Source organism: Heloderma suspectum, chromosome Z (genome assembly GCF_057233095.1).
Source record: "Heloderma suspectum isolate Gila_16-S chromosome Z, 16-S_ref, whole genome shotgun sequence".
Taxonomy (NCBI): Eukaryota; Metazoa; Chordata; class Lepidosauria; order Squamata; family Helodermatidae; genus Heloderma; species Heloderma suspectum.
This window is the reverse complement of record NC_139476.1, coordinates 5,652,117-5,679,862: the sequence shown is the minus strand read 5'-3', so window position 1 is coordinate 5,679,862 and position 27,746 is coordinate 5,652,117. Positions and strand designations below refer to the sequence as shown.

Sequence of the window (27,746 nt, the reverse complement as noted above, 5' to 3'; positions counted from 1 at the left end):
GGCTGCCCCCCTGGGGCCCTGATCCAGGCCTCTGGGGTTCCCCAAGTGGCCACACCCCTTTCCCCCCCAACCACCAATCATTTGATGGTCTTCTGGATTTTGTGCAGTTTTCCCATTTTGAAAAGGTTGAAATGTCTCTCGTATGACTGGCAGAAAGAGCTCTAATCTAAAATATGCTGGGGGTTTGGTGGGGTTTTTTTGCATTTTGATCATGCCCCTTTTGCCTTTGTTCCTGCCCCCTTTGCCTTCAGTTCCGCCCACCACTGGAATACAGCCAAGAGCTTCCCCAAAGCTGAAATTGGTTCTGCATCCCTGGTAGAGATGATGATACATGTTCACAGAAGGGGCATAAATCAGGGATAGAATCCCTAGCGTCTCCAAGTAGCTCTGAGACAGACCCCTGACTCAAACCCTGGAGAACCGCTACTGGTCTATACTGGGCAAGACGGACCACTGGCCTGGCTCGATATAAGACAGCTTTCTATGTTCCTATCAAAATCAGCCATTTCTTTAGAACCATGAGGACTAGAAACTTGGCGAGCTTGAAATGCAAAAAGGAGACAGGGCGAGGAGAGAGCAGCTTGGTCAAGCGTTTATTTGCACGCACAGGCACACCAGGATTCGCTTGTGGAAACAGAGAAGAATTTTTATTAGTACTCAGAGCTGCGTTTCAAGTATTTCAGGATGCGGCCTTGTTGGCCAGGTGTCACGACGCAGGCCTCTGTGAGTGCTCCTTCAAGCCCTCCCCAGTGCCCACCTGGTGGAGGCACAACAGTTCCAGGCCCGCAGCCCCAGCATCAGCCTGAGGTCCCGCGTGCTTCTGCCACTTGACCCCAAGGGGTGCCCAGCGGCAGAGTACATAAAGTAGGCAGCAGAGAATGGGCCCCACGCAGAGCACAGCGACCAGGACGAGGGTGAGGAGCTCCTGCTGGCCCCAGGCAAACCCCCGGGGCAGGAAGGCGTAGGACGGATGCTGCGAACAGACGTGGGTGTGGGCGGCGTAGGTGCTGAAGGGCAGGCAGGCAGTGCAGTTGTGGGCCGTGCCCCCCTGGCAGGTGTAGCAAGATGGGTCACAGGCGGCACAGGCCCGGATGGTCCCGTCACGCCCGAGGGCGGGCCGGAAGGTAGCGTAGTACCTGGGTGGGCAATAGGAGAGGCAGAGGCGCTGGAAGGCGTAGAATGGGCTGCTGCATTCTGGGAAAAGGGAGGAAGGGAGAGAGGTTAGCGGGAGCCAGGCACAACACAACTGGATGGGCTGGGAGACAGGGACGGCTCCCTTGCCGTGAGTCTAAAACCAACTGAAAAGAAGGACCGTTGCGTCCAGTGCCTAAAATTAACTGCACCGTTGCGCTCGGGAGTTCACAACCCTCGACTGACCCTCTCACACACATATGCACAGTTGGCTTCTCCTTCTCCAAGCCCAAAGGCTACAAAGGATCCAGGTTTCGTTCAGGAGGTATTTCTAGCCTCTGAATATTAACCTAATCCAGAGGTGAGCAGCCTCTTCCAGCCAGGGGGTCGAATCCGATTTCACAGAAGCTGCAGGGGCTGTGTCCCAGTGATGGGCGGGGCCAAAGGCAAAAGGGGTGGAGCTAAAAATACAAAAGACGCCAACGTATTGTATGTTGATGTTCTTACTGCCAGGCACTAAGACATTTCAGCCTTTTAGAATGGAGAAGGCTGTCAGTGGCTGCTAGTCCTGATGTCTATGGGCCACCTCCAGTTCCAGAGGCAATGAGCTTATGTACACCACTTGCTGGGGAACATGGGCGGGAGGGTGCTGTTGAACCCGTGTCCTGCTGATGGTTTTCTGGTCGACAGCTGGTCGGCCTCTGTGTAAACAGAATGCTGGAATGGATGGGCCCTTGGTCTGATCCAGCGTGGCTTTTCTTATGTTCTAATGGGAGGGAGCTGCAGAAAAGCCAGGGTGATGGATGGTCAGGACAAAGGGGGTGGGGCCTTCTAGGGGAATTTCAGAGGGCCGGAATGGAATTTGAGGAGGGCCAGATGTGGCCCTCGGCCTGAGGTTTCGCACCCTGATGCAATCCCTTTCTCTTTTTAAGCCCTTTTTGTTTCAGGCCCTTGCAACATCCAGCAGCAAGGAGTCCCACAATCTTTGCCTGCCTGTGGTAAGCAAGACTGACACAAGCCACTACCAACCCACCTTGGCATGTCCCATCGGCATCTCGCCTCAGGCACTCGCTCACCACCGAGGTCGCGGCCTCTCTCGCCGCCATGTCCTCCTCCGTCCCGTACAGTTTTAACACGAAGCTGTCAAGGAACCCTTCAGAGGGGGGCGGAAGAAGGCCAAACTAAGTCTACTTCATTTTTTTCCTCTTCTCTCCCCATCCCTTTTTTTCTTGCGTGTCGTGTCGTGTCTTTCTTTCTTTCTTTGGTTGTCAGCCTATGGGCAGGGGACGTCTTGTTTACTGCAAGATTGCAAGCTGCTCTGGGAGCATTTTTTGGCTGAGTGAGCTAAAAAGACTTTAGGGTGAAATCCTATGCATGTTTAGATAGAAAGAAGTCCTGCAGCTCCCGGCATTGCCCAGCCAGCCATGCTCTGGGGTTCTCCAGATGGCCACGCCCCCTTCCCCCCAACCAGTGATAGTTTGGTGGTTTCCGAGCAGGCAAGGGGATTGTGGAAGTTGTAGTCCAGTACACCGGGACGGCATAAAGTAATGCCATTGTGAGTCTATGAAGACTTGTGGACGGTGGCAACTTGCAAATTATTACCAGGACGTTCAGGCTCTGCGTCCCTCTTTTCCTGCCTCTACAGGAGACAGGGGTGAGCAACTGACAACCCTGACAGAAGACGTTAGAACTATGACTGTGACATCCCATGTTTAAACAAGTCTATTCAGGTTTCTAGACCTTAAGGTTGCAGAGAAGACATTGGAGAAATCATTGAAGGAAAGAGGCACAAGGAGACAGCCAGACACCCCATGAGATGGGCAGAGGAAGCCGCTCGGCTTACCAGTGTTATACGCATCCCCTTTGTTCTCCAGAAGAAGAGTCCAGGTGCCCTGTGGATCCTCATCCCAATAGTGCGTGGACATGAAAGACCAGTCCTTGTAGCCCTCATTGCTGGTGTCATAAGGTCTAGTGGGCAAAGCCATGGGGCTGCTTTTAAAACACATGCTCTTAAAACAGTTAGCGGTGCTGTAGTGCACACAGGGTTTGCAGGGTGCCGGAACTTTTTTTACTAGCAAGGATGCTGGCATCATTTCCCACCCCCCTCAGACATCCCTCTGAGCTTAGCTGCAATCTTCACTGTTGGCTAGGGGGAAATGGATTTTCCCAGCCACAACGGATTGCTCCCTGCTGTAATGCGAAGTATTTTGTGGTGGCTTGGTCTCCAATGGGCAATTAAGACCCGTTCGCTTGACAAAAGACCTGCTCCTGATGGAGATGAAAACTCCTAGAATTGGTTTGCTGGCATGGATCCACAAAGCTGCCTGCCTTTTTGGACTCCCCATGGGGGGTGGCTGTGAGGACTGTTGTGCTGTGTGCCTGCACCTCCAAACTGACCACTACACCACTGAGTGTTTGTGATGCAAGGCTCCCAAAAGGGCAACCCCAGTGATTGAGGGGCTGCCGAAACTCCGCTCTGAGGAAAGGTTATATTGTCTGGGCCTTCTTCGCTTAGAAAAAAGGCAAGGAAGGGAGCCGGGGGTGAATGACAAGCATATAAAATCAAGCATGGTATGGAGAAGGCAGAAACATTTTTCTCCTTCTCTCACAATTCTAGAACCTAAAGGGTCCAAATTACTGGCCATCACTTCATCTCCTGGTGGCAAATTCCATACTTTAATTCTGCGCTGTGCAAAAAAGTATTTTCTTTGATCTGTCCTGAATCTCCCACCCATCAGCTTCATGGGATGACCTGTTGGGTTGTGGCATTGTGCAAAACAGAAAATTTAAACAGAAATACAGAACATACACAAACTGGTCTGACTTGGTGTAGATCAAGTCAGGCTCTGTAGCAGAAAACAGACCGAAGTCTGGCGTGGGGGAAACAAACTGGGGGAAACTCATCAAGCTCCAGCACCCAAATGGATTCCTCTGACATCCCTTATGCAAATGCACACACTGCCCACACAACCAGGAATGTAACAAACCTGACAGCCACCAGGGTTGACTTGGTCCCCATCGGACTGGTCAACGAGATGGCGAGATCTCCTCTCCGGCTGTAACGGAGAGAGAGTTGGACCTGGACATGCTCCAGTCCACGGATGCTCTGGGTCTTCCCAAGGCAGGCGGAGGTGACATTTTCTGAGATGGAAAGCCTGGAGCTGATGGTCCTGCCAGAAAGCGGGGAGAAGGACAGCTCGCACAGAAGGACCTAAAAACAGAACTAGTACGCAGCATGTGTTTTTCTCCAGTGGGGTGCTATGGCCCACAAATTTTGGCTGGGCTCGTGTGATGGCCAAAGTTTGTGCATGCCATGACCCTTCCCACCCACCCCCACCAGGGGAGGGGTCTTGTCAAACCTCAACTCTGCTTAAGGCCCAATACAAGTGTTTTTTAAAAAAAAACTATCGTAAAAATGCATCATTTTTAAAGCGCAAAGGGAGCCATATCAGCCCTTTGGGACTTCTGGGATTGCCACAAAACAGCCAACAGATGAGTGGCTTTGATTGAAGGAACGTGAATGTTCTTGGATAGCTGGACACTCTCTCCCTCTCTCACCAGCCTTTGGACTGCAATGCCCATCAGAGTTTGGACACTCTACAGCTCCAGGCAGGGCAGAGAAACCACTTAAGAGCCAGATTGTGGAGGCTGAGTGTTTTTGAGAGTGAGCTCAGAGTGGCTAGCTGGAGGCTTCAGGGAGGCTATGGAATCTGATGTTCACTGAGGAAGCACCTACTTGCTTTCTCTATGCTCTACTTATATATTGATAAATAAGACAAAAGATGACCAAGACCTTAAGTCTCAAGCATCCTCTCCTCCAAAGGAAGCTAGGCCAGGGGTTTAACCGTAGACAGCCCAGATGGCCACACACCCTTCCTTTCCTTGGCCACATCCCCTTTCCCCCAACCACCAATCATTTGCTGGTTTCTCAGCTTTTGTGCAGTCCCCCCCCCCCGGCCACTCCATTCTAAAAAGCTGAAATGCTTCTATTAAAGCTTAGATCCTGGCAGCAAGAGCTTTGAGCTAAAATAGGCTGGTATAGTTTTGTGTTTTGGCTCCACCCCTTCTGTGTTTGGTCCCTCCCACCACCGGAAAGCAGCCCCGGAGAGCTCCTCTGAAACAGAATCTGGCCCTCAGGCTGAAAGAGGTTGTGTAGCCCTGCTTTATAAGGATGTAAAGACGAGCGTTGCGAGGCCCGTCTCGTCCAGCGTCGACCACGAACAGCCAGTTGATTCCAAGGCACAATGAAACACAAGGTTTATCCCCAGGTGCTGCTCTCCAACAGCTGCTATTCACAGGTAGACTGTGCCCGAACATGGAGGCTCCGTGTATCTGTCATGGCAAATAGCTGATGGATATCTCCTCCATGACGTAGTCGACCCCCAAACTTGAAAGCCATCTTCTCATGGCAATAGATTGTATTGCTTAATTCGGCACTATGTGAAAGAGGAGGAAGTGCTTTTGTTCGTCTGGGGGTGCGTGTGTGTTTCTGTGTGCATGCACAGACCCACATCCACCTGTCTCTTACATCGGCTTGTGAACAACTTGGACATAACACTTCCTCTGAGGCTGCGTCCTGTTCCACTTCTTGGCCAGATCCACCAGCTCTCCAGCATCTAAGAGCCCGTACCCATAGTAGTGACTCACTGAAAGAAAACAAACAAACACACAAACACACACACACACACACACACACACACACAGAACAGTGAATTTTTACTATAATCTGAGGGAAATGAGAAAGGGAAGTGAGGCTATTCCACCAACCCTGCTGAAAAGATTTAATTTTTTCTCCATCTACCCCCCTCTTCCCTTTTTCCTTGTGTGTTGTATCTTTTTAGATTGTAAGCCTGTGGTCAGGGACTGTCTTGTTTTACTGATTATGTGCAATTTATTCCTTTTTTGGCAGAGCAGTCGGATAAAAATATTTTAAATAAATACCCTTTAGAGCTGACCACCAAAGATATATAAAAATATTTTCTCCAAAATCCATTGAATGTCATCCATCACCTATTATTTGTTGACAGTAAGGGTCAGTCTGTGTCATCTTTGCCACACACGTACATACACAAACACACAATTTGCTTAAAATTGATTGAGCCATACTGCTTCCCACTTTCATGTTTTGGCTGCTAACCACAAATCCTGAATATCGGTGTGTAGGTTTTCGGTCCTGCACTCTTCCTGGGTGATACAAGGCAAGAAAATGGTAGAAACAGTTTTTGGAGAGAAAGCTGGCAAATAGCTGATTTGGGGATTTGCAGGAGTGTGCTGTTGCCTTGTGGGGGACTGACTGGGGAGTGTGCTGTTGCCTTGTGGGGGGAAAGACACTACTAGCATTGCTATTCTGTGTGCCTGTATACTTGCAAAGAAGGGGACTCTAAAAAATACCCCACATGCCTTAATCCTCCAGTACTCTGTCCTCCCCAGGAAACCGACCCTGTAAAACTCTTCCCCAGATATGTTTGTAAAAAGGATCGGGGATAGTTCCAGGGTGGAGGGTTGGATGCATGACAGTGGACAAGAAGATCCGATTAAAACTGGCCAACCACTTTGAGTATCAGGTCCATGTAGGCTCAGCCTCTACCACCTCAAAGCAATACAGCCCTCCCCTCTTCAGGACAGCTAGCTCCAGCCTCACCTTTGCGCCCGACACCGTTGACAGCCCAGTCGTCTGCCTGCAAGTGGGCAGGGCTTGAGGCTCTAACCACAAGATGCTGCATGTCACGCCAGGTCAGGGTGGGGCTGGGGGGTCAAAAAAAGGGAAAGGGGTGGGATGAGAAGACTGTTTGTGGGTCTGGTATAGCAAAACTTGCAAGCACTCAGGCCTCTCTGGCTCTTCAAGCCCACCCCCCTTGAACCTCAAATGAAACCTGCATGGGAACCCTTGTATGGTGCCTGGACTCTACCTCCTAGCAGCCCTTGCAAAGCAAAGCGGAAGAAGCTGCTAGGGAGGGTGACCAATAACTAACTACCTAACCAACCTGGAGGCAGGTTCATACAGCTCTGCCACTAAGTTCCTCCCAGGTAACCATCTAGTTGCCAGATCCTTTGCCGCTGCTGCCACTCTGCTCTCCAGTGAAGGTGACAGGGGCAGGGGAAAGCCTAAGCAGTTTCACCAGAGAGCAGAGAAAAGGGCTGATCGAAAAGAAAATTACCTTTTCTATCCTGCCTTTTAGAAGAAGCTTCCAAAGTGGCTAACAACCAAAGATATCAGGTTGCACCCAACGGTGGCTTTGAACTATTTATTTATCACATTTCTATACCTCTCAACAGCGAAAGGTCTCTGGGCGGTTCACAAACATTAAAACCACAGGGTGCTGCATAAAACAATATGAAATATAAAAGCTTAAAGCTACAATATAAACGTACAACCAGAATCAAACCTAGTAGCGATGCAGAGGTTTAAAATACAGATTTAAAACAGCAGAGCTAAAAGACTGGAGTGCTAAAATGCCTAAGGAAAAAAAAATTAAGCATCTTCACCTGAAAGAGCTACATTGTGCTCTTTCTGGCATCTTCACCTGATGCCAGAAAGAGCACAATGTAGGCGCCAGGTGAACATCTCTAGGGAGCTCATTCCACAGCCAGGGTGCCTCAGCAGAAAAGGCTCTCTTCCTGGTAGCCACCTGCCTCACTTCTCTTGGCAGGGGCTCCCGTAGAGGGACCCCTAAAGATGATCTTAAGGTATGGGCATGTACATATGGGAGGAGGCGATCCTTCAGATAACCTGGCCCCAAGCTGTTTAGGGCTTTGAATATTAATACTAGCACTTTAATCAGGCCCGGAAATGGACTGGCAGCCAGTGTAGATGAAAGAATACTGGCATAATATGATTACATCGGCCAGTCCCTGTTAACAGTCTTGCTGCCCTATTTTGGACCAGCTGAAGTTTCCGGACCATTTTCAAAGGCAGCTCCACATATAACACATTGCAGTAATCCAGACAAGAAGTTACCAGAGCATGGGTAACTGTAGCTAGGCTATCTCTGTCCAGATAAGGGCATAGTTGGTATACCAGCCTAAGTTGATAAAAGCATTTCTACTCATGCAAAGGGAGGGCTGGGTGGTTTTTTTTTTTAAACCAATCCCTCCCACCCACCCCACTTTCACTTACAGCAGCATTCTGTAGCATATCCCACACTGTTCCAAAGGGGACCCTGTACCTCTCAAGAACAGCTTTTCAGAGGCATGGGATCAATGAAAATCAGGTGCCCTCCTTGCAGGAACAGTAGCATTTTCCACTAGCACAACACCGCCATTAGATACAGCCCGTAAAATGAGTAAGTTATTGTGCTTTTTAGCTTTGGCTTTAAACATTTTAAATGGTGAGTATTTGTATTTGTAATTAGGTATTTTAATCTCTTTCTGTAAACTGCTGAGAGTTATCTTTTTATAGGGTAAGCAGTATTTAAACGGATTAAACAACGAGAAGTAACAAAGGAGAGAAATTGGCTGGGCAGGTCTACCAGTTGGGAGGGAGTGGAACTCCAGCACCATCCATAGCTCCAGTACCTTTGCCCAAAAACAAACAAACCCAGCCCTGCTAGACTGTTTTCCAGCCTCTTCACCACAGTGAGGACTAGGAACCTGTTCTTTTTATAGTACCAAAAAAGAAAAAAAAAGCGGTGCAAGATCCTAAGAAAAGGCGACCGCTGCTGTTTAAACACTCAATGATCTCCTGTTCTTACTTGGCCTCCAAGGCGAGTGCGATCATGCCGGCTACTAGGGGGGCCGAGGCAGAGGTGCCCGTATGCCCACCGGTACAGGTGTGCCGCAAGTCTGTTGTCACCTGGAACATAAGAACATAGGAAGAGCCCTGCTGGACCAGACCAGGGGTCCATCCAGCCCAGCATTCTGTTCACACAGTGGCTGACCAGCTGTTGACCAGGAACCCACAAGCAGGACAGGAGTGCGACAGCACCCTCCCACCCATGTTCCCCAGCAACTAGGCTCACTGCCTCTGACACTGGAGGTGGCACATGGCCATCAGGACTGGTAGCCATAGATAGCCTTCTCCTCCAGGAATGTGTCCAACCCCCTTCTAAAGCCACCCAGATGGGGGCCATCACTGCATCCTGTGGTAAGAGTTCCGTAGTTTCACTCTGCCCTCTGTGAAGGAGAACTTCTTCCTTTGATCCATCCTGAATCTCCCACTGTCATGGGATGGCCCCATTGGGTCCTAATATTACAAGAAAGGGAGAAAAATGTCTCCCCATCCACATTCTCCACACCATGCCTAATTTTGTACACTTCTATCATGTCTCCTTTCACTTGCCTTTTTTCCCAGATAAACAATTCCAGCTCCTATAACCTTCCCTCACAGGGGAGTTGCTCCAGCCCCTGGATCATTTTAGTTGCCCTTTTCTACGTTCTCCCCAGCTCTACAAGGAGAGGTGCCATTATTAATCTAAAGGGCACCTATTCCTCTTTCTCCCATCACTACGTTCATGTCACCCTTTCCTTTAAGGCCAGGAACCCATTTGGTGTCATCCTCCACATCAAATCCAAGCATCTAGTCCTCAGTGCTCAACTATAAATCTTCCACTAAAACCTCCAACCTTCCTCCACCCTGCATAAGCTCAGCGACGACGTGCCACGGCCTCCTCCCTCCTTCTGCCACGTCTCTTCCTGGAGTAAGCATACAAAATTCAGGGAAGAGACATTTTTCCTCAGTACTGTTATATGGAAGAGCTGGGAAAGGAGTGTGTGTTGGGGGGGAGGAATACATAACAAATACCACAAGGATTTGTTTGAAAATCTATTTGCAGAGTGCTATCGAGACAAACATTTGCCTTTCTCGACTCTGTCCAGCTGAAGAGTTCTGAGCCCAGGAATTGGTTTTGAGTACCACAACTGAACAGGATTCATTGTCCTCCCACACAAAATATCCACTCTTCATTTCAGCAGGATTATATACAGTTGGAGGTGGGGGGAGAGTCTTATTTTACTGTTACTATTAAGCCATTGGGAGTCACAAATCCTTGCTGGTACAGAATCACAGAATAGTAGGGTTGCAAGGGGCCTACAAGGCCATCGAGTCCAACCCCCTGCTCAATGCAGGAATCCAAGTCAGAGCATCCCTGACAGGTGGCTGTCCAGCCTCATCTTGAATGCCTCCAGTGTGGGAGAGCCCACCACCTCCCTAGGGAATGGGCTCCATTATTGTATTGCTCTAACTGTCGGGAAGTTTTTCCTGATGGTCAGCCGGAATCTGGCTTCCTGCAACTTGAGCACATTATTCTGTGTCCTACATGCTGGGATGATGGAGAAGAGATGCTGGCCTTCCTCTCTGTGGCAACTACAAGTCACCCAGGGATCTACCAGTTGATACAGATCTACTTTCTGGCCACCCCTGGAACTTTGCTTTTCAGGAGGCATGGGAGAGAGCACTCTTGTCAATTTCACCGATGTGGTGAGTTTCACCAGAGAGTAGTGAGGGAAAAGTGCTTTGGTGAAACCGACATGTGCCCCCTGCAGGGAGGTTAAACTGTACTAAAAAAGAGAAGCCATTCTTGAATGTAAACAACTCAGTAAGGGAAAATAAGGAGGAATAAAGGATTTAAAAGCACTTCAGATACAATGTATCTGTTCACGCAGGACACAATAAACGGTAAATCCACCTTCCTGTGTGGCCACAGTCTATTTAGATGCTGAACCAAGCATGTTAAAAAAAATGTATCTCAGTCTTTACATGCCAACTGTAGGAGGATCCAAAGGGTTTAAAGTGAAGCATGCAAAATCCGTCTCTATGGGTCCATATTTGGAAAGTTAATTGAACCACCCTCAAGTGCACTGAAGGAGATCACTGTGTGGTTATTCCTTTAGTCACCTGCAGGTGCCACTATTGCATTACATAAGAACAAGGGCAGAACATAAGAACAGAAGACCCAAGGCCGGCCCTCCAGGGCTCCCCAGGTGGCTACACACCCTTCTCCTGGCCCCACCCCTTTTCCCCCAACCATTGGTCATTTGGTGCTTTCCTGGTTTTTGTGCAGATTTCTCCCCCATTCTAAAAGGTTGAAATGCTTCTCCTAAGGCTACTGGAAGGAAGAGCTTTAAACTACAATATGCTGGTATCTCTGGTATTTTGGAGCCTCCCCTCCCCCATTTTGCCTGTGTTCCCCTCCACCCTGGAATGTGGCCCCCGAGAGCTTCCCTGAAATGGAAATTGGCCCTTGGGCTGAAAGAGGTTCTGCACTGCTGCATAAGAACACAGCGCCACACTGGATGAGACCAAAGGCCTATCAAGTCCTGCAAGATGTGAGTGGAACATCTCTGCCCAGCTGGTGTTCCCCAGCAGCTGGTATCAAGACATCCTAAATACATTGTTGTTGTTGTTGTTTATTCGGTCAGTCGCTTCCGACTCTTCGTGACTTCATGGACCAGCCCACGCCAGAGCTTCCTGTCGGCCATCGCCACCCCCAGCTCCCCCAAGGTCGAGTCCGTCACCTCCAGAACATCATCCATCCACCTTGCCCTTGGTCGGCCCCTCTTCCTTTTGCCTTCCACTGTCCCTAGCATCAGCATCTTCCCCAGGGTGTCCTGTCTTCTCATGATGTGGCCACAGTACTTCAGTTTTGCCTTTAATATCCTTCCCTCAAGTGAGCAGTCTGGCTGTATTTCCTGGAGTATGGACTGGTTTGATCTTCTTGCAGTCCAAGGGACTCTCAGAATTTTCCTCCAGCACCACATGATGAACCCAGTACCTCCATTTTCTTCTGATGGAGGTCTATGAACACCAATTGGCCATGATATAGTCAAACGGAAGCTCCACACACAGGAGTAGTCTACCTCAGATTACTCAATGCTGGGACAAGGAATATTGGGGGGTGATCAGCTGTACACCCTGCCTGTGGGTTTCCATTGAGGTATCTGGTTGGCCACCATGGGAAAATAGGATGCTGGCCTAGAGAGGACTTTGGCCTAATCCAGCGAGTTTCTCCTGATGCCCTCCTAAAAACAAGCAAAAGGGTCTCACAATCAAGGAAATCCGTAGCTGGGAAATCCATTCATGTTTTGGTTTGACATTGTTCTGCGGTGTGTATGACTTGTACCCAAGTTGTGGGCTATTCCCCAAACTCCAGGAATTTTTTTACCCATTTGCGGGGGGAGGTCCTGCAATTTGCGCAAATTGCCACTGTCATCTGTGCAATTCATGCAAATTCGGCTGTCATCCATGCAAATTGCTCCGAAATTCATGCAAATTACAAAAGCTTCCCACCACCTCAAAATGTGCAAAATCCCCACAAAAACCACAAACTGGCCCAACTCACTGCAGATCGAGTCAGGCACCACAGCGGGAACCAAAACGAAGTCTGGAGCAAGTGGGTGGGCTTAGCCTAGGAAAGCTCACTGAACTCCACCTGCCAAATGGATTTCTCCAACATCCCTACTCACAATCTGCTTCTCGCCCTTCGCCCCGCTGCTGTAGGTGGCGGTGAGGGTGGAGGCACACGCCTCGTTGTACCATGGTACCCGGCCGCTCTGCGTGGTGCTGCCCACGGATAAGGTGTAGATGCTGTTTGTGTAGCCGTCGCAATTGCAGTTGTCGTGGCGCAGGCCGCCATTCCCCGAGGCCCAGATGAAGAGGGAGCCCAGCCCTCCACGACCCTGGGGGGGAGGTAATGACGAAGATCAGATCCGGCCACAGATTTGGGGGGGCATCCAGCAGATGCAATATTTCAGAGCTCTACTCAGCTCCCAATATAGCCTCCCCTGCATTCTTTTGGGAAGCCCAAAAGCTGGACGTGAGGGCAAGAGCACCCTCCCGCTCATGTTCCCCAGTATACTGCCTCTGACACTGGAGGTTAAACACAGCCATCATGACCAGTAGCTCCGATAGCCTGATCCTCCATGGATTTGCCCAATCCTTTTTTAAAAGACCTAGGTGGTGAATTTTCCTGGAAGGATTGGGGGCACGTTTGTGGAAGTCAGGGAAGAGAATGTGGCCACGGTGGTGCTTCCACATTCCCCCCCCAAAAAAAACTCTTTTCGGTCGCCACCTTAATGGACACTCCCCCATTACCTGGTGTCTGGGCCGAATCCTGCTAACTATCCCCCCTGCCACCAAGCCACTTGGCACAATACTACATCATGATGTAGCGCCATTCCAAAGTGCACGGTGGGACAGTGTAGAATGGCAGCTTCCGAGGTGAGCTCTGTCGCTTGTGGTGGTAGCAGTATTACATTTAAAAGGGTTAAAACACACACACACACACACACACACACACCCGTAACTGTCAACTTCCTGTCTTGAAACACTGGAAAATTGTTTCCGCCTCCATTTCCACCCCAATTTCAAGCCAAATGTTCATTAGGTCGAACTTTGTTGTTGTTGTTGTTCAGTCGTTAAGTCGTGTACGACTCTTCGTGACCCCATGGACCATAGCACCTGATTGTGTGGATCACAACAAACTGTGGCAAATTCTTAAAGAGATGGGAGTACCAGACCACCTTACCTGTCTCCTGAGAAACCTGTACGAGGGCCAAGAAGCAACAGTAAGAACCAGACATGGAACAACCGAGTGGTTCAAAATTGGGAAAGAAGTACGACAAGGCTGCATATTGTCGCCCTGCTTATTTAATTTATATGCAGAGTACATCATGAGAAACACCGGGTTGCATGAATCACAGGTCGGAATTAAGATTGCCGGGAGAATTATCAACAACCGCAGATACGCAGACAATACCACCCTAATGGCAGAAAACGAAGAGGATCTAAAGACCCTCTTGCTGAGGGTGGAAGTGGAGAGTGCAAAAGCTGGTTTGAAACTCAACATTACAAAAACGAAGATCATGGCATCTGGCCCCATCACTTCCTGGCATATAGAAGGGGAAGAAATGGAAGCAGTGACAGATTATATTTTCTTGGGCTCCAAGATCACTGCAGACGGTGAGTGTAGCCCTGAAATTAAAAGACGCTTGCTCCTTGGGAGGAAAGCTATGGCAAACCTAGACAGCATAGTAAGAAGCAGAGACATCACCTTGCCGACAAAGATTTGTATAATTTGACCTTAAAAGCAGGAGCTGGAACCAAAGCTGTCACACTGATTGGGAGGCGGGGGTCAGAACAGAAGGTCCAAGACCCACATGCGGCATAATGATCCAGAGGCTGGAGTTTCTCCCCGATGAGGGAGGATTAAAACAGCTGGGATTGTTCAGCTTGGGAAAAAGGAGGGTCAGGGGAGACAAGAGAGGACTACAAAATCATGCCTTGTGTGGAGAATGTGGAGAGGGAAACATTTTTCCCCCTCTCTCAAAATACTAGAACCCAGTGGGGTCATCCCATGAAGCTGATTGGTGGGAGATTCAGGACAGAGAAAAGGAAGGGCTTCTTCACACAGCATGTAGTTAAAGTAAAGAATTTGCTACCACAAGATGCAGTGGTGGCCACCAATTTGGATGGCTTTAAAAGGGGGTTAGACAAATTCATGGAGGAGAAGCCTATCAGTGGCTACTAGTCTTGATGGCTATGTGCCACCTCCAGTACCAGAGTCAGTGAGCCTATGTACAGCAGTTGCTGGGGATCATGGGTAGGAGGGTGCTGTTGCACTCATGTCCTGCTTGTGGGTTCCCATTTGACAGCTGGTTAGCTGCTGTGTGAACAGAATGCTGAACTAGACGGACCCTTGGTCTGATCCAGCAGGGCTCCTCTGAGGTTCTTAAGACTACCCTCCTGTCGGTCCTCCAAAATGGTGGGCAAAGCCGAGCTTACATTGGCTACCCCCTTGCGGAAGGCCTCCATGGCTAGTATCCCAGGGCCATCCACCGTTTTCCCATCATCCTCCGGGCCCCAGCTGGCGCTGTAGATGTCAACGTGCTGGGGGTGGAGACTCAAGGACTGGGCCTCTACAATATCAGTCACAGTACCATCCAGCATCCTCACCCCTGCGAGGAAAAAAAGAGAGGGGGGTCGCTGTGCCAGTTTCCAAAGCTGCGTTCCCCTTCTCAAACCCTTCCGGTGATCCCCACAAGTCATTGCTGCCTTCAGCAGAGCCTCAGACTGGTACAATCCAGCCCCATCTGCACTCCCAGAAGCTGGTCACCATCCTTTCAGTGAGGCCCATGCAAGGGAGCTCCCTGGTGGATTGTGTCCCCGATAGGGGAGATCTGTCCATCTCCTAGTCTGCAACCCTTAAATTACTTAGGGGGCTCTTTTTCTTTCTTTCTTTTTAATGCAAAAAGAAAAGAAAGAAGAAGCACCCCCTATGAAGCTTGCTCAGATGAACTGACCTGCTTGCGTAACATTGCCCCATTCGGAATCTGGAGCCTTTCCTCATCAGGATTCTAGAATCCGCTTGGAGATACAACATGGGCCATCAGTCTACCATCAGCTGCTTTCTGCCTTGCTCTAGCCATTCCCCTGAACACACCTGCTACGTGTTCCCCACTTACATAACTGGCCAGAAAAAAAGGGGGAAGGGAAAAAAAAAGAAAAAAAGAATGGACTTGCCTCCAATTTTCGCCCTGTAAGCGACGCCGGCCCCACAAATGTCATTGTTGGCTGTGGCGGCCACCTCCCCAGCACAACGCGTGCCATGCCTGGAAGGAAAGACAGAAGAACAGATGTTGGGGACGTTCACAACAGGACAGTGACTACTGAGGTGCCCCTACGTCTTTGGAACCAGACCCTGGATTTTGCCCTCAGGGCTGCCAAAATTGAGATGGGCCTCTGCCAGGGGATGCCAGCCATCACCGGGGGTGGCCAAAACCCATGCCCAGACTTGTCCTCGAGTACATCTAGGCCCTAGGGGCGCATCTATTAAACTGATAAGAACAGATACTGCACTTGATCTTAGCCAAAAGGCCAACAAGGCGGCAAATCAGTCCCTCTATGGTTCCCTGAAGGCAACACACCCCTTCCCCGTAATAATAAGTACCTAACAGTAATCACTGATTATTTGATGGCTTCCTAGCTTTTGTGCAGTTCACCTCCTCCCCCGATTTTAATCGTTCAAAATTTAGTATTTATTGGCAGCATCGTTACCCCGCTCGTCAGCCAAAAAATCCTCCCAGAGCGACTTCCAAAGATTAATAATGAGATGGCCCCTGCCCCCCAGTCTTGCAATCTAAAAAGGCGTGACACAAAAGGAAAATGGATTTGGATGGAGGAAAATCTCCAGACACCAATTCTTAGTTTCAACATTCTTAATAGGTGGTCTTTATGGCAGGGAAATGCCTCTGCTAAGGCTTAGCTGCTGGTAATAGAAGCTTTAAGCACCAATATACCAATATTTTTTGTGGCTGGGCTCCACCCCCTTTTGCCTTTGGCTCCACCCACCCCTGGAATGTGGCCCCCAAGAGCTTCTCTGAAACAGAATTCAGCTGTCAGGCTGAAAGAGGTTCCCCACCCTAGTTGAGGGGGTAATATCGGTTTGCGGTGTTGTAGTCCCTACAGGAAAGCTGGGAGAGAAGGTACCATCTATTTCTACTGGTAGATCTACCTACCTACCTACCTACTGGTAGGTGATGTGTAGTCGAGCGGGCAAAGATTTCTGACTCCCAAAAGCAACAACTAAAAAGCTTTCTCCCCCCCAGCTAAATTAGCTGGCTGAAAAGAACGGTTGTAGCAGGGAAACAAAGAGCGGATTTGGGGGCAAAAGGCCTTGTGAGTTTGGTTCTGGTTACCGATCACAAGTTCCAGGGTTGAGCGTGTCTTCGGCTCCTTAATTCTTAGTGGATATCTGAGTCTCTATTTTGCACCTGGCCCCAGATAGTGGACTTCATGGTGGAAAGAAGGGGGAAAAAAGCAGATCCAGCAAGCAGGACGTTCCCCCCCGCCCCCATCCTAGAGAAACTAATGGTGCAACAGTTTTGTCTTCCTATTTCTCAGGGCAAGGGCTGCCCTTCAGGACAGAGAGTTTGGCTGTACATATCCATGTCCCGGTAACTTCCAGATTGGTTTCAAGTCCACAAGAGCTTCTGTGCTAATAAAGCTGCAGTTCTGTACATACGTCCCAGGGAATAAGTCCCACTGGACTCCCAGGAGCTTAAGACATATATTGCAGCAGTGCTGAGCTCCTGTCAGCCCAAGGGACAAATTCAATGTCGGAGAACCTCTCAGGGACTGCATTCCAGGGGTGGGTGGGGACAAAAATATCCGTATATTTTCGCTTAAAGCTGTTAGTAACAAAGCTTTCGGAGAGGCTTTCAGTCTTTTAGCATGGGAAAAAGTGTGTAGAAGCTGGAAAGCCACCAAATGATCAGCAATCGGGGGAAAGAGAGCGAGCCCATCTGGGGAACTCCAGAAGCCCGGATTTGGCCCATGGCCCTTAGGTTGCTTGACCCTGATATATAGAATTGCACTATGCAACTGTTAAATCTCTACGGCAGACTGGCTGGGGCATGCTGGGAGTTGTAGTCCCCTGGTGGAGGGCACCAGGCTGTGGAAGTCTGCTTGAAGGTGCCCCAAGGCTCCGAGCATTTTTGATAAAGAAAAACCTCACCTATTCTCATCCCAAGCGTTGTAGCGTGGCTGCGGATCCGGGTCGTTGTCATTGAAGTCGTAACTTGCCACGGGATCCTGAAAGAAAAAGACATGGATCGGGAACCTGCGACCGGTGCCCCCTTCTAGAAGTGGTTCAGAGAATTCTGTTCGCAGCACAAGTATAGAAACGACTTTGGGGGAAACTAACAAATCTCCCATTTCCCTGAGATGGCTTGTGCTGCTGTTGTTTAAAGACCAAGCTGACAGCCCGAGGGCTGCAAAGACAAAACTGAAGAACATATAAGGGATGCGAAGTAGATAACGTGAGATCGTAGAATTCTAGGGCTGGAAGTGTCCTCGAAGGTCATCCAGTCCAATCCCCTGCCCATTCATGAAATCCATAGCTACAGCGTCCTCAGTAGAGGACGTCATATTGTCAGGAAGTTCTTTCTAATGTTTGAAACCCTCTTTCCTGTCATTTGAACCTGTTGGTTCGAGTCCTGCCCTCTGGAGCAACAGAGAACCCATTTTTCTCCATCATCTACATTTGGCCCCACCCCTTTTCCTTTGGCCCCACCCACCACTGGAATGCGGCCCCCAAGAACTGCTCCGAAATGGAATTCTGCCCTCAGGATGAAAGAGGTTCAGCAACCCTGCTCTGCAGGTTTTCGGCCCCTCCCCCCATAGATACCGGGTCCTAATTCTACGTACGTAGTTTGCCACGAGGTCGGGGTGGTCTCTCTCAATCCCATCGTCCAGAACACTCACAACCACCCCCGAGCCCGTATACCCCTGGTTCCACACAGTGAGGACGTTGAGGTCTGGAAGCACGTCATTGTTCTGAAACCGAAAGAAAAAGACTGTAGGAAGCTTTTGTTTCTCCCTTCTCCGTCATTTTAAGAGTTGAAAAATTCTGGAAAATTATAAAGCTGACTTGGACCTTCAGGAGACAAGCTGTCCAAGACACCTGGAGGGATCAGGGTAGGGGCGGTTGCTTTAAGGGGTGGAGCTTTGGCAGAAAGGAGCATGGCCATTTACCTGAAGGAGTCCACTCTCTTCTAGCTGCGGTAGTGGTGGGTGGAGCCAGCCAACCAGGCAGCCCAGCAAATCGACTCCATTTCTCCATGCACCATCAGGCAGGCCGTGACTAAACCTATTCAATCTCAGGCGCTCTGACCTCCTTGCCTACCCATTCCTACAGCAACACCCCACCTGCTCCCCACCTTTTCCCTGTCCCAGGATTTTCTTCCCTTGCATCACTCACCATATACCACTGTTTGTGGAACCACGGGTCAGTAGGGACCACGGAAATCGCTCTCCTCCGTCGCCTCTTCAGTGTCTGCTGCTCAAACCAGGGGATCTAAAGACAAAAGACACGGGTGCTTTTTTTTTCATCTTAAGCATGTTCAGGATCGCGTCCCTCGCTCTCCATCCTGTGTTCCCGGATCCAGTGCCCTCCAGGTGTGTAGTCCAACACTTTCAGAGAGCAACCGGGTTCTGGAAGCCTGCTTTACCTGATGCAGTGACCACTGTTCACAATGTTATGCTCCTACAGGAACATTGGAAACTGCCTTACACCTGAGTCAGATGGTTGGTTCACTTAGCCCAGTATTGTCGACACTGACTGGCAGCAGCAGCTCTCAAGGGGTTCAGGCAGGATTCTTTCCTAGCCCTACCTGGAGATGCTGGGGATTAAAGCTGGGAGCTTCTGCATGCAAAGCCGGGGCCCTGTCACTGAGCTATGGGTAGTGATTCCATCACTGGGAAATCTGGTGGTTTTTTTTGGGTCGATGGAGTTCCACGGTGTGTACGACTTGATTTGTGTTTGCAAGCCAAGCTGCAGGTTTTCCCCCTGAACACCAGGAACTGTTTTGCACGTTCTTTTTCTGTAGGTTCTGCAGTTTACGCAAATGGCGGAGAAATTTCAGCAAATTATTATCAAATGTGTGCAAATTGCAGGACCTGCGGAAAGAAAATATTCAACATGCCCAGAAAATCCATGAACCGCCCTGACTCACTGCAGACTGACCGAGTCATTCGCCACAGCTGGAACCGGAACGAAGTCTGGGGGACTGAATCTAGGAAAACTCAAGGATTTCTCCGACATCCCTAGCTATGGGCCATCCCCTAGAAAATAAAATCAAGATTCTAGTCCTCATGATTCTAAAAATAAATAGGAGCGTAGGATGCTGCCTTCCACCATGTCAGACTCTTGGTCCATCAGACAGGGACCTTTCTCAGCCCCATCTGGAAATGCTGGCGACTGAACCTGGGGCCTTCAGCATGGAAAACAGGAGCTCTACCATTGATCCTGCTTTCTTCTGCTGGAGGTTCTACTAAACTGTCAAGGCAAAGAGCCATCAACATGACATCTCCTCCATGAATCTGTTGAAGGGTGGCTGCCTTAAATGTGCAATCCTATGTGTGTTTAGACAGAAATAAGTCCATGTTGGCTGGGGAATGCTGGGCATTGTAGGACATTATTATTTAAAATATTTCTTGGCTGCCATTCAGGGCAGGAGCCCTCCCAGGGCAGCATGAAACAATAAAACACATAATAAAAACAAACGCAATGTTAAAAACCGTAAAAACATAATAAAACTGGAAACAGCAGCAAACATTCTAAAAAACAACAAATGACAAAACAACAAACACCAGCATAAAATCTCTGTCTAAATATGCATAGGATTGCGCCTCTTTTTTTTGCTACATCTTGGTGCTGCACTTTAAGAAGGGATAGGTTCAAAGGAGGGCAATGGAGAGCTTATGGGAAACAGTGAGCGATGAGAGTGAGAACCAGGGCCATTCCATCCACCCAAAGACTTAACTTTTTCTTCCTCTTCCCTCCCCATTCCTTTTTTCTCATGTGTCCTGCCTTTTTAGGTTGTAAGCCTGCGAGCAAGGCTTGTCTTCTTTTAACGATTACATGATAGGTCACTCTGGGAGCCTTTTTTGGCTGAGAAGAGGGATAAAAATATTGCAAACAAATAATAAATAAAACAATCCCTGTGAGGTAAGGTTGAAGGAACTGGGTATTGTGCAGCCCCGAGAACAGAAGACCAAGGCGGGAAATGTTGACTGTCTTCACATCCTGGAAGGGTCATCTTGTCACACAGAAGAGGGCAAAGTCCTATTCTCTGCTGCCACCACAGAGGACAGCAAGACTGAATCGAATGGGCTTAAGAGGCAGGAGGTAGATTTTAGCACTAGGAGAACCTTCCTGATAGTAGGAACAATGCGACAGTGGGATCAACGACTTAGAGGCACGGTGGGCTTGCTCTCGCTGGAGGTCTTCACACAAGAGGCTGGCCTGCAGTCTGGTTTGCCCTGCACTAAGCAGGGGGTTAGACTAGATAGCCTTGAAGGGAACCCCTCTTCAACTCTACAGTTCCACGACCTTACCCGTGGCTCTTTCTTCAGACGAACATGCCAACCCCAGTGCCTGCTCAGAGATCTCTCCACCACGCCTCTGTGTTTCAGGTGGTAATAAGGTTCCCCGTCAATGACCTGCAGGAATGGAAGAAAGGAACATGAGGTTTCAGAGGAAACATTTTGGGTCAGTGGCATGCTTGGAATTTTGAGTGTTGTGGGTGCTTTCACAAAATGGCTGCCATGGAGTGCCTTGCCCGTTTATCGAACGGCTGTTCAATTATTATTTTAAACTTGATTTGTTTTATTTTAAAAAACTTAAATAAAATAAAAATCAGAAGAGGAGGGAGCCTAGCAGGTGCCAGGAGAGGTGTCCGTGAGGATGTTGACACCCACGGGAATCATATCAGAGATTCAGTTTTAGGGAAAAGTTGTTCCTTGTTCATTTATTTATTTGATTTGTACCCTGCCTTTCTACCAAAAATGGCACTCAAGGTAGTGTACAATCACTAATAAAACTCAATAACAACAATAATGAGCAAATCCATTAAAACACAATTAAAATCACAACAGAGGAAAAACAGCATCCAGTTCAACAGACCCGCTTACACACCAAAGACCTGCTTGAAGAAACGGTCTTTGCCTGCTGGCAGAAGGACAGCAAAGAGGGAGCGAACCTAGCCTCCCTTGGGAGGGACTTCCACAGACAGGGAGCGGCCACCAAAAAGGCCCTGGGTTGTCACCAAACATACCTCTGATGGTGGCGGTCTCAAAAGAAGGGTGTCTCCAGAAGATCTTCAGAACTGGGCAGGCCCATATGGGAGAAGGCAGTCTTTCATGTAGCCTGGTCCCAAGCCATACAGGGCTTTATAGGTCATATTCAGCCCTTTGAATTGTGGCCAGAAACAGACCAGTAGCCAGTGAAGCTGTTGCAACAAGGGAGTTACATGCTCCCTGTTGTTGGATACAAACTCTGCATGCATCCAGAGACTAGGGGGTGATAGAGAATGTCCTGTAGCTTGATTAGTTCCTATTTCCTGCTCCCTCCCCTTCCCCTTCCTCCTTCCTCTAGCCTCCGCAACAAGCAACATGTGGTCTCTCAAGAGAGGAAGCAAACAACAATGTGTCATGCCTTTGCTTACTTGCACTCGCCTGCCCAGTTTTAGGGAGTGCTTGTAGTTAAAACAGTGTGAAACAGCCTTCCCTGACAATATGTATAAAAGCATTAATAAAGTTGATTTCAACTAAGCTGGCTCTAGCCTGCATTTATCGCCTCCAAAACTAACTGCTGTGTTGCCATGCTTTCGCCATATAAAGTAACTCTGCTGTAAGTCACACCAGACTTTCCAACACTTGTAACCAGCCCCAGTCAACAGTCTGGCCACAGCAATCTGGACCAGCTTGGCTACGGAATGAAAAAAAAAAAAAGATGAGGAAGAAAACTCAGCTCAAGGTGAAGATGCATCATTTTAAAAGGCAGGGAAAGAGAAGGGGGGCAGCAAAAAGGGAAATCCAAGCGACAGATCGGAGCAGTGCCAAATTCTCCACAGGAAGAATCCAAGCTTTTCTCTCAGGAAGCAGCCACTGCAACTCCCTGGAGTCTCTCTGCATGAGTTGCAGTTCTGAGATTGCTACACTATACAAAAACAGAAAAGGGGCACTTGACGGCATCAAAGTGCAATGAATAAATAAATAAAATCTTCACCCACACCAAGAACAACTGGGCCCCCTACTCTTAATCAGCTGTCCCACCTCATAAAAGCCCCTACCTCCCACCACAGGAGCAGAGCTTGGGAACCTATTGCTTTGAAATTCATAGCCAACTTAAACATTAAAAACCAGAGGCAACTGGCTTATGAGTAGCTTTTGAGTCCCTCCACTGGGAGCTGGCTCAGTCGTATCGATCTGCTTTTAGGAGCCTTCTTGGCAGGATGTATTTTTAATGTGTACGATCTTAATAACCAGAAGCTGCCCTCCCTGGTTTGATGGAGGTAGATCAGATATAAATCTTTTAAAGGAATAAGGCACCCGGTTGGCATTATACAAGCGCAGCTCTGCTATCTGCATACTGCACAAAATCCATAATTCAACCATTAAAAGGAGGGGTGGGGAACCTCAGGTTTGCAGGCCAAATCTGGCCCTCCTGAGGTCCCCAAAGTGTCATGTGCCCTTCCCCCTGGCCCCACCCCTTCCCCAACCACCAATCATTTGGTGGTTTCCTCGCTTTTGCACAGTACCTCTTCCACCCGCCCCCAATTCTAAAACCTTGCTCTCCTAAGACTTCGTTACTGGCAGTAAGAGGTTGAAGCTACAATATGCATGTCATTTTTATATTTTTGGTCCCACCTCTTTTGCCTTCAGCCCTGCCCACCACCGGAATGTGGCCCCCGAGAGCTTCTTTGAAACTGAATTTGGCCCTTGCGCTGAAAGAGGTTCCTCACCCCTGAATAAAAAAGATCCTATAGGGCAGGGGTGGCAGAAGGTAGGTCTCTGGGTGATTTTTTGCAGTTGATCAGCAAAGGTTCCCGACTCCCAAGGACTTAACAATAGCAACAACTTTTAAAAAAACACCACATCCCCCCCCACGCCCCTCAATCCTAACTCCCCTCTAAATTAAATTGCTGAAAGGAACATTTGCAGGGGGAAACCAGGCGTGGATTTTTGCTGCAAGTTTGGTTCTGGTTGTTGTTTATTCGGTCAGTCGCTTCCGACTCTTTGTGACTTCATGGACCAGCCCACACCAGAGCTTCCAACGTGCACTTGGAGGTACCCCATTCCTTAATTCTTCGCATATGTTTGCCTGCCTGAGGCATTATTTTGCACCTGGCTCCATTTGATGGATGGTGTAAGTTAAAAAACAACAACCCTAAGTTAAAACATACACACACAGGAGGTCTCACAAGCGTGAAATCTGCCCACCCCTGCTGCGTAGCCACAGCACCATCGACAAATGGAGGATGCAACCTACGTCACACATTGCTCCGAGTTTGCCTCTTACTGATCAGCCTCCACTGCAGGACAGATCATCCACCCCAAGGAATGATCAGGTCATTCAATGCATCTCAAGGCAGAAGCAGGAGTTATTCCTCACTCTCAAAAAAAATAAGATAAAAAAAAAATCAGTTGTTGGTCTCTGAGGGATAAATCTCCAGTCTTCGCTTGTCTCCTTCGAATGGGGCACTCCAAAGTGAGTACTTGATGCAGATAAACAAGAGGCTGGACCTCTCTGAGGGAGGACAATTGTTCCTCTTTTACACTACAAGCAAACCTTTCCAGATGTAAAAGCGACACGCAAGTAATTGGAATGGAAAAGGCTACACACAAACTTATCTAACCCAGATCCCTGATACCACATCTAGGGCACAATCCTATGCATGTTTGGACAGAAAAAAAGTCCTACAACCCACCAGCATTCCCCAGCATGACTGGGGAATGCTGAGAGGTATAGGACTTTTTTTCTGCCTAAACATGCTAGCAGTTCGAAAGCAAGCAAGTGCAAGTAGATACATAGGTACCGCCTTGGCGGGAAAGGTAACAGCGTTCCGTGCACCTCGGTGTTCAGTCATGCCGGCCACATGGCCACGGAAGCGTCTTCGGACAGCGCTGGCTCTTCGGCTTAGAAACGGGGATGAGCGCCGTACCCTAGAGTCGGACACAACTGGTTGGGGACACCTTTACCTTTTTATGCGTTGGATTGCTCCCCTACCTTCACAATTTAGTATTCACCCAGTCTTTGCCTCCATTCCCAGTAGGTCTGCCAACCTGCCAATTTTTTAACCATCCTTAGACAGGTTTCTTTTCCAACTTAGTTCCTCTGGCAGAGGGGAAGGACACTCCGTGCATGCCCCAGGAGCAGGTCATTTCTAAAAAGTTATTACCCTCCCAGAAGGAAGGGCAGTCTGCAAGTGCTCAGGAACACTTTGCCTTTCAGTACTCATTTGAAAAAGGGTTTTAAAAAATCCCCTCATTCATCATTTTAGGGATGTAAACCCAAGGAAGGTTTGACTGGTCTAGCCAGAATTTCACCCACCTGTCAATTTATAGGTGGTGGTGCTATCAGGGTAGGACTTTGGGGCAGTTGTCCAGGCCCCACTCAGCAGGACAAGAAGGAGAGCCCCCCAAACACAGTGTTTTGATGCATTTTGAAGCAAGTGAAAGAACACACATTACCAGGGGAGTCCCCACTTTAACGCCAGGGTCCAATTATCTCACTGCACCACTGCCTCAAAGCAGGAGGGTGCAAAGACAGAAGGAAATCAAAATTTTAAAAAGAAAAAAAAAAGATGTGGACAGTGTTTTCTTTACTTCCCTGCTTTCTGGAGAAGCTTACGATTTGTAATTATAGACAGACAGATATTTTTAAGTCACCTTTTGGGATACAACAAGTTTCTCAAGCCGGCTCACAAGATAAGACCGACACAGCGCTCTGTAAAGCACCGGCCATGCAATATAAGTGCTTTTTCTGATCACAGAAAAGCTCCTCCTTGTCCACATTCATAACTCTATTTCAAAATAAAGAAAAGGGAGGGGGGGGGGAACGCATACTTTTCTACAGCTTTAAAGACAGATACACGATGAAGAGGGGATCAGACAAATCCAAGGAAGAGAGGTTTATCCATGGCTAGTAGCCACGATGGCTAAATGGGAACCCCATGGACTCTTCCTCCGAGTAGCAGTCAAAGATATACAACAAGCGGGTGGCCATGGCCTCTCCAACCTGCCTACGGGCTGGCTAATACGGGCACAAGCTAGTAGCCCTGAGAAGACCACCGTCTCAAAGGCGGCTAAGAAATGCCTGCACCCGGAATAGCGGAAGAGAGATTCCACCTTCAGAGGCAGTGTATCTCCGAGTCCCAGATGCCCATGCCCAGCTGGGGATGACTGGTGTTGTAGTCCCACACACCTCGAGGGCACCGGATCGGGGGAAGGAGAACCCGGGGAAAGCTAGACGGGCTTTGGGGGGGGGTCTGGTCCCTCCAGGCGTTCCTTGCCCTGTCCTTATGCAAGGCACTCTGCATATGCTCAGAGGCTCCTCAGTCAGGCTTTTTTTCAGGGAAGGAAGGAAGGAAGGAAGGGGGGTCTGGTCCCTCCAGGCGTTCCTTGCCCTGTCCTTATGCAAGGCACTCTGCATATGCTCAGAGGCTCCTCGGTCAGGCTTTTTTTCAGGGAAGGAAGGAAGGAAGGGGGGGGTCTGGTCCCTCCAGGCGTTCCTTGCCCTGTCCTTATGCAAGGCACTCTGCATATGCTCAGAGGCTCCTCGGTCAGGCTTTTTTTCAGGAAAGGAAGGAAGGGGGGGGTCTGGTCCCTCCAGGCATTCCTTGCCCTGTCCTTATGCAAGGCACTCTGCATATGCTCAGAGGCTCCTCGGTCAGGCTTTTTTTCAGGAAAGGAAGGAAGGGGGGGGTCTGGTCCCTCCAGGCGTTCCTTGCCCTGTCCTTATGCAAGGCACTCTGCATATGCTCAGAGGCTCCTCGGTCAGGCTTTTTTTCAGGGAAGGAAGGAAGGAAGGAAGGAAGGAAGGGGGGGTCTGGTCCCTCCAGGCGTTCCTTGCCCTGTCCTTATGCAAGGCACTCTGCATATGCTCAGAGGCTCCTCGGTCAGGCTTTTTTTCAGGAAAGGAAGGAAGGAAGGAAGGTCTGGTCCCTCCAGGCGTTCCTTGCCCTGTCCTTATGCAAGGCACTCTGCGTATGCTCAGAGGCTCCTCGGTCAGGCTTTTTTTCAGGGAAGGAAGGAAGGAAGGAAGGGGGGGGTCTGGTCCCTCCAGGCGTTCCTTGCCCTGTCCTTATGCAAGGCACTCTGCGTATGCTCAGAGGCTCCTCGGTCAGGCTTTTTTTCAGGGAAGGAAGGAAGGAAGGAAGGGGGGGTCTGGTCCCTCCAGGCGTTCCTTGCCCTGTCCTTATGCAAGGCACTCTGCATATGCTCAGAGGCTCCTCGGTCAGGCTTTTTTTCAGGGAAGGAAGGAAGGAAGGGGGGGGTCTGGTCCCTCCAGGCGTTCCTTGCCCTGTCCTTATGCAAGGCACTCTGCATATGCTCAGAGGCTCCTCGGTCAGGCTTTTTTTCAGGAAAGGAAGGAAGGGGGGGGTCTGGTCCCTCCAGGCGTTCCTTGCCCTGTCCTTATGCAAGGCACTCTGCATATGCTCAGAGGCTCCTCGGTCAGGCTTTTTTTCAGGGAAGGAAGGAAGGAAGGAAGGAAGGGGGGGTCTGGTCCCTCCAGGCGTTCCTTGCCCTGTCCTTATGCAAGGCACTCTGCATATGCTCAGAGGCTCCTCGGTCAGGCTTTTTTTCAGGGAAGGAAGGAAGGAAGGAAGGAAGGAAAAGGGGCCCCAGTCTCCGCTAGACCGGGCCTATATTCCTTCCCACACGCCCCAACAGGTGCGGGGGCTCAGCCGCGCACCTCTCGCTCCGGGGGAAGAGTCGCCTTCGCCCTCCGCGCCCCATCCCTCCCTCACCTGGCCCAGGTAGAGCAGCCCGTGCCTGCGTGCCAGGCGCTGCGCCTCCTGCGCCCCCGCGGGGACGCGCACCGCCCAGCTGCTCAGGTAGATACGCAGCCCTGCGCGGCCGCGGGAGGGTCCGCACCAGAGCAGCTGCAGCAGGAGCCAGAGCTCCGCGGCCACCGCCCCCTTCATGGCGTGCCCCAGGCAAGCGGCGCGGCGGGGAGGGGAAGGAGCCCGGCCCCGCAGGCCCCGGCCCTTATACCCGAGCGCGGCCTAGCACCGCGCGCCCAAGCCTGGGCCTCGATTTTCACGCCACGCCCACCCTCGAGCGGGCAAGAGCGGCTTCTCCCGCGCCGCGCGCTCGGAGGCGCGCGGGTCGCCAT

At 49.8% G+C, this 27,746-nt stretch overlaps 1 protein-coding gene and 1 pseudogene across 1 annotated transcript; both read right to left on the bottom strand.

Moving 5' to 3' along the window:
* Positions 1–567: 567 nt before the first annotated feature.
* Positions 568–27,746, bottom strand: PCSK4 (proprotein convertase subtilisin/kexin type 4). The gene is made up of 15 exons (XM_084826162.1): positions 27,379–27,746; positions 20,963–21,067; positions 18,825–18,920; positions 18,272–18,400; positions 17,580–17,656; positions 15,587–15,675; positions 14,849–15,021; positions 12,532–12,744; positions 8,823–8,923; positions 6,773–6,876; positions 5,660–5,777; positions 4,119–4,301; positions 2,975–3,099; positions 2,165–2,284; positions 568–1,194 (listed from the first exon to the last, which is right to left on the bottom strand). Exons 1-15 carry the CDS (start codon positions 27,553–27,555, stop codon positions 707–709), a joined length of 2,298 nt encoding a protein of 765 aa, XP_084682288.1. The 5' UTR covers positions 27,556–27,746; the 3' UTR covers positions 568–706.
* On the bottom strand, positions 15,855–15,952 carry LOC146333559 (U2 spliceosomal RNA; annotated as a pseudogene).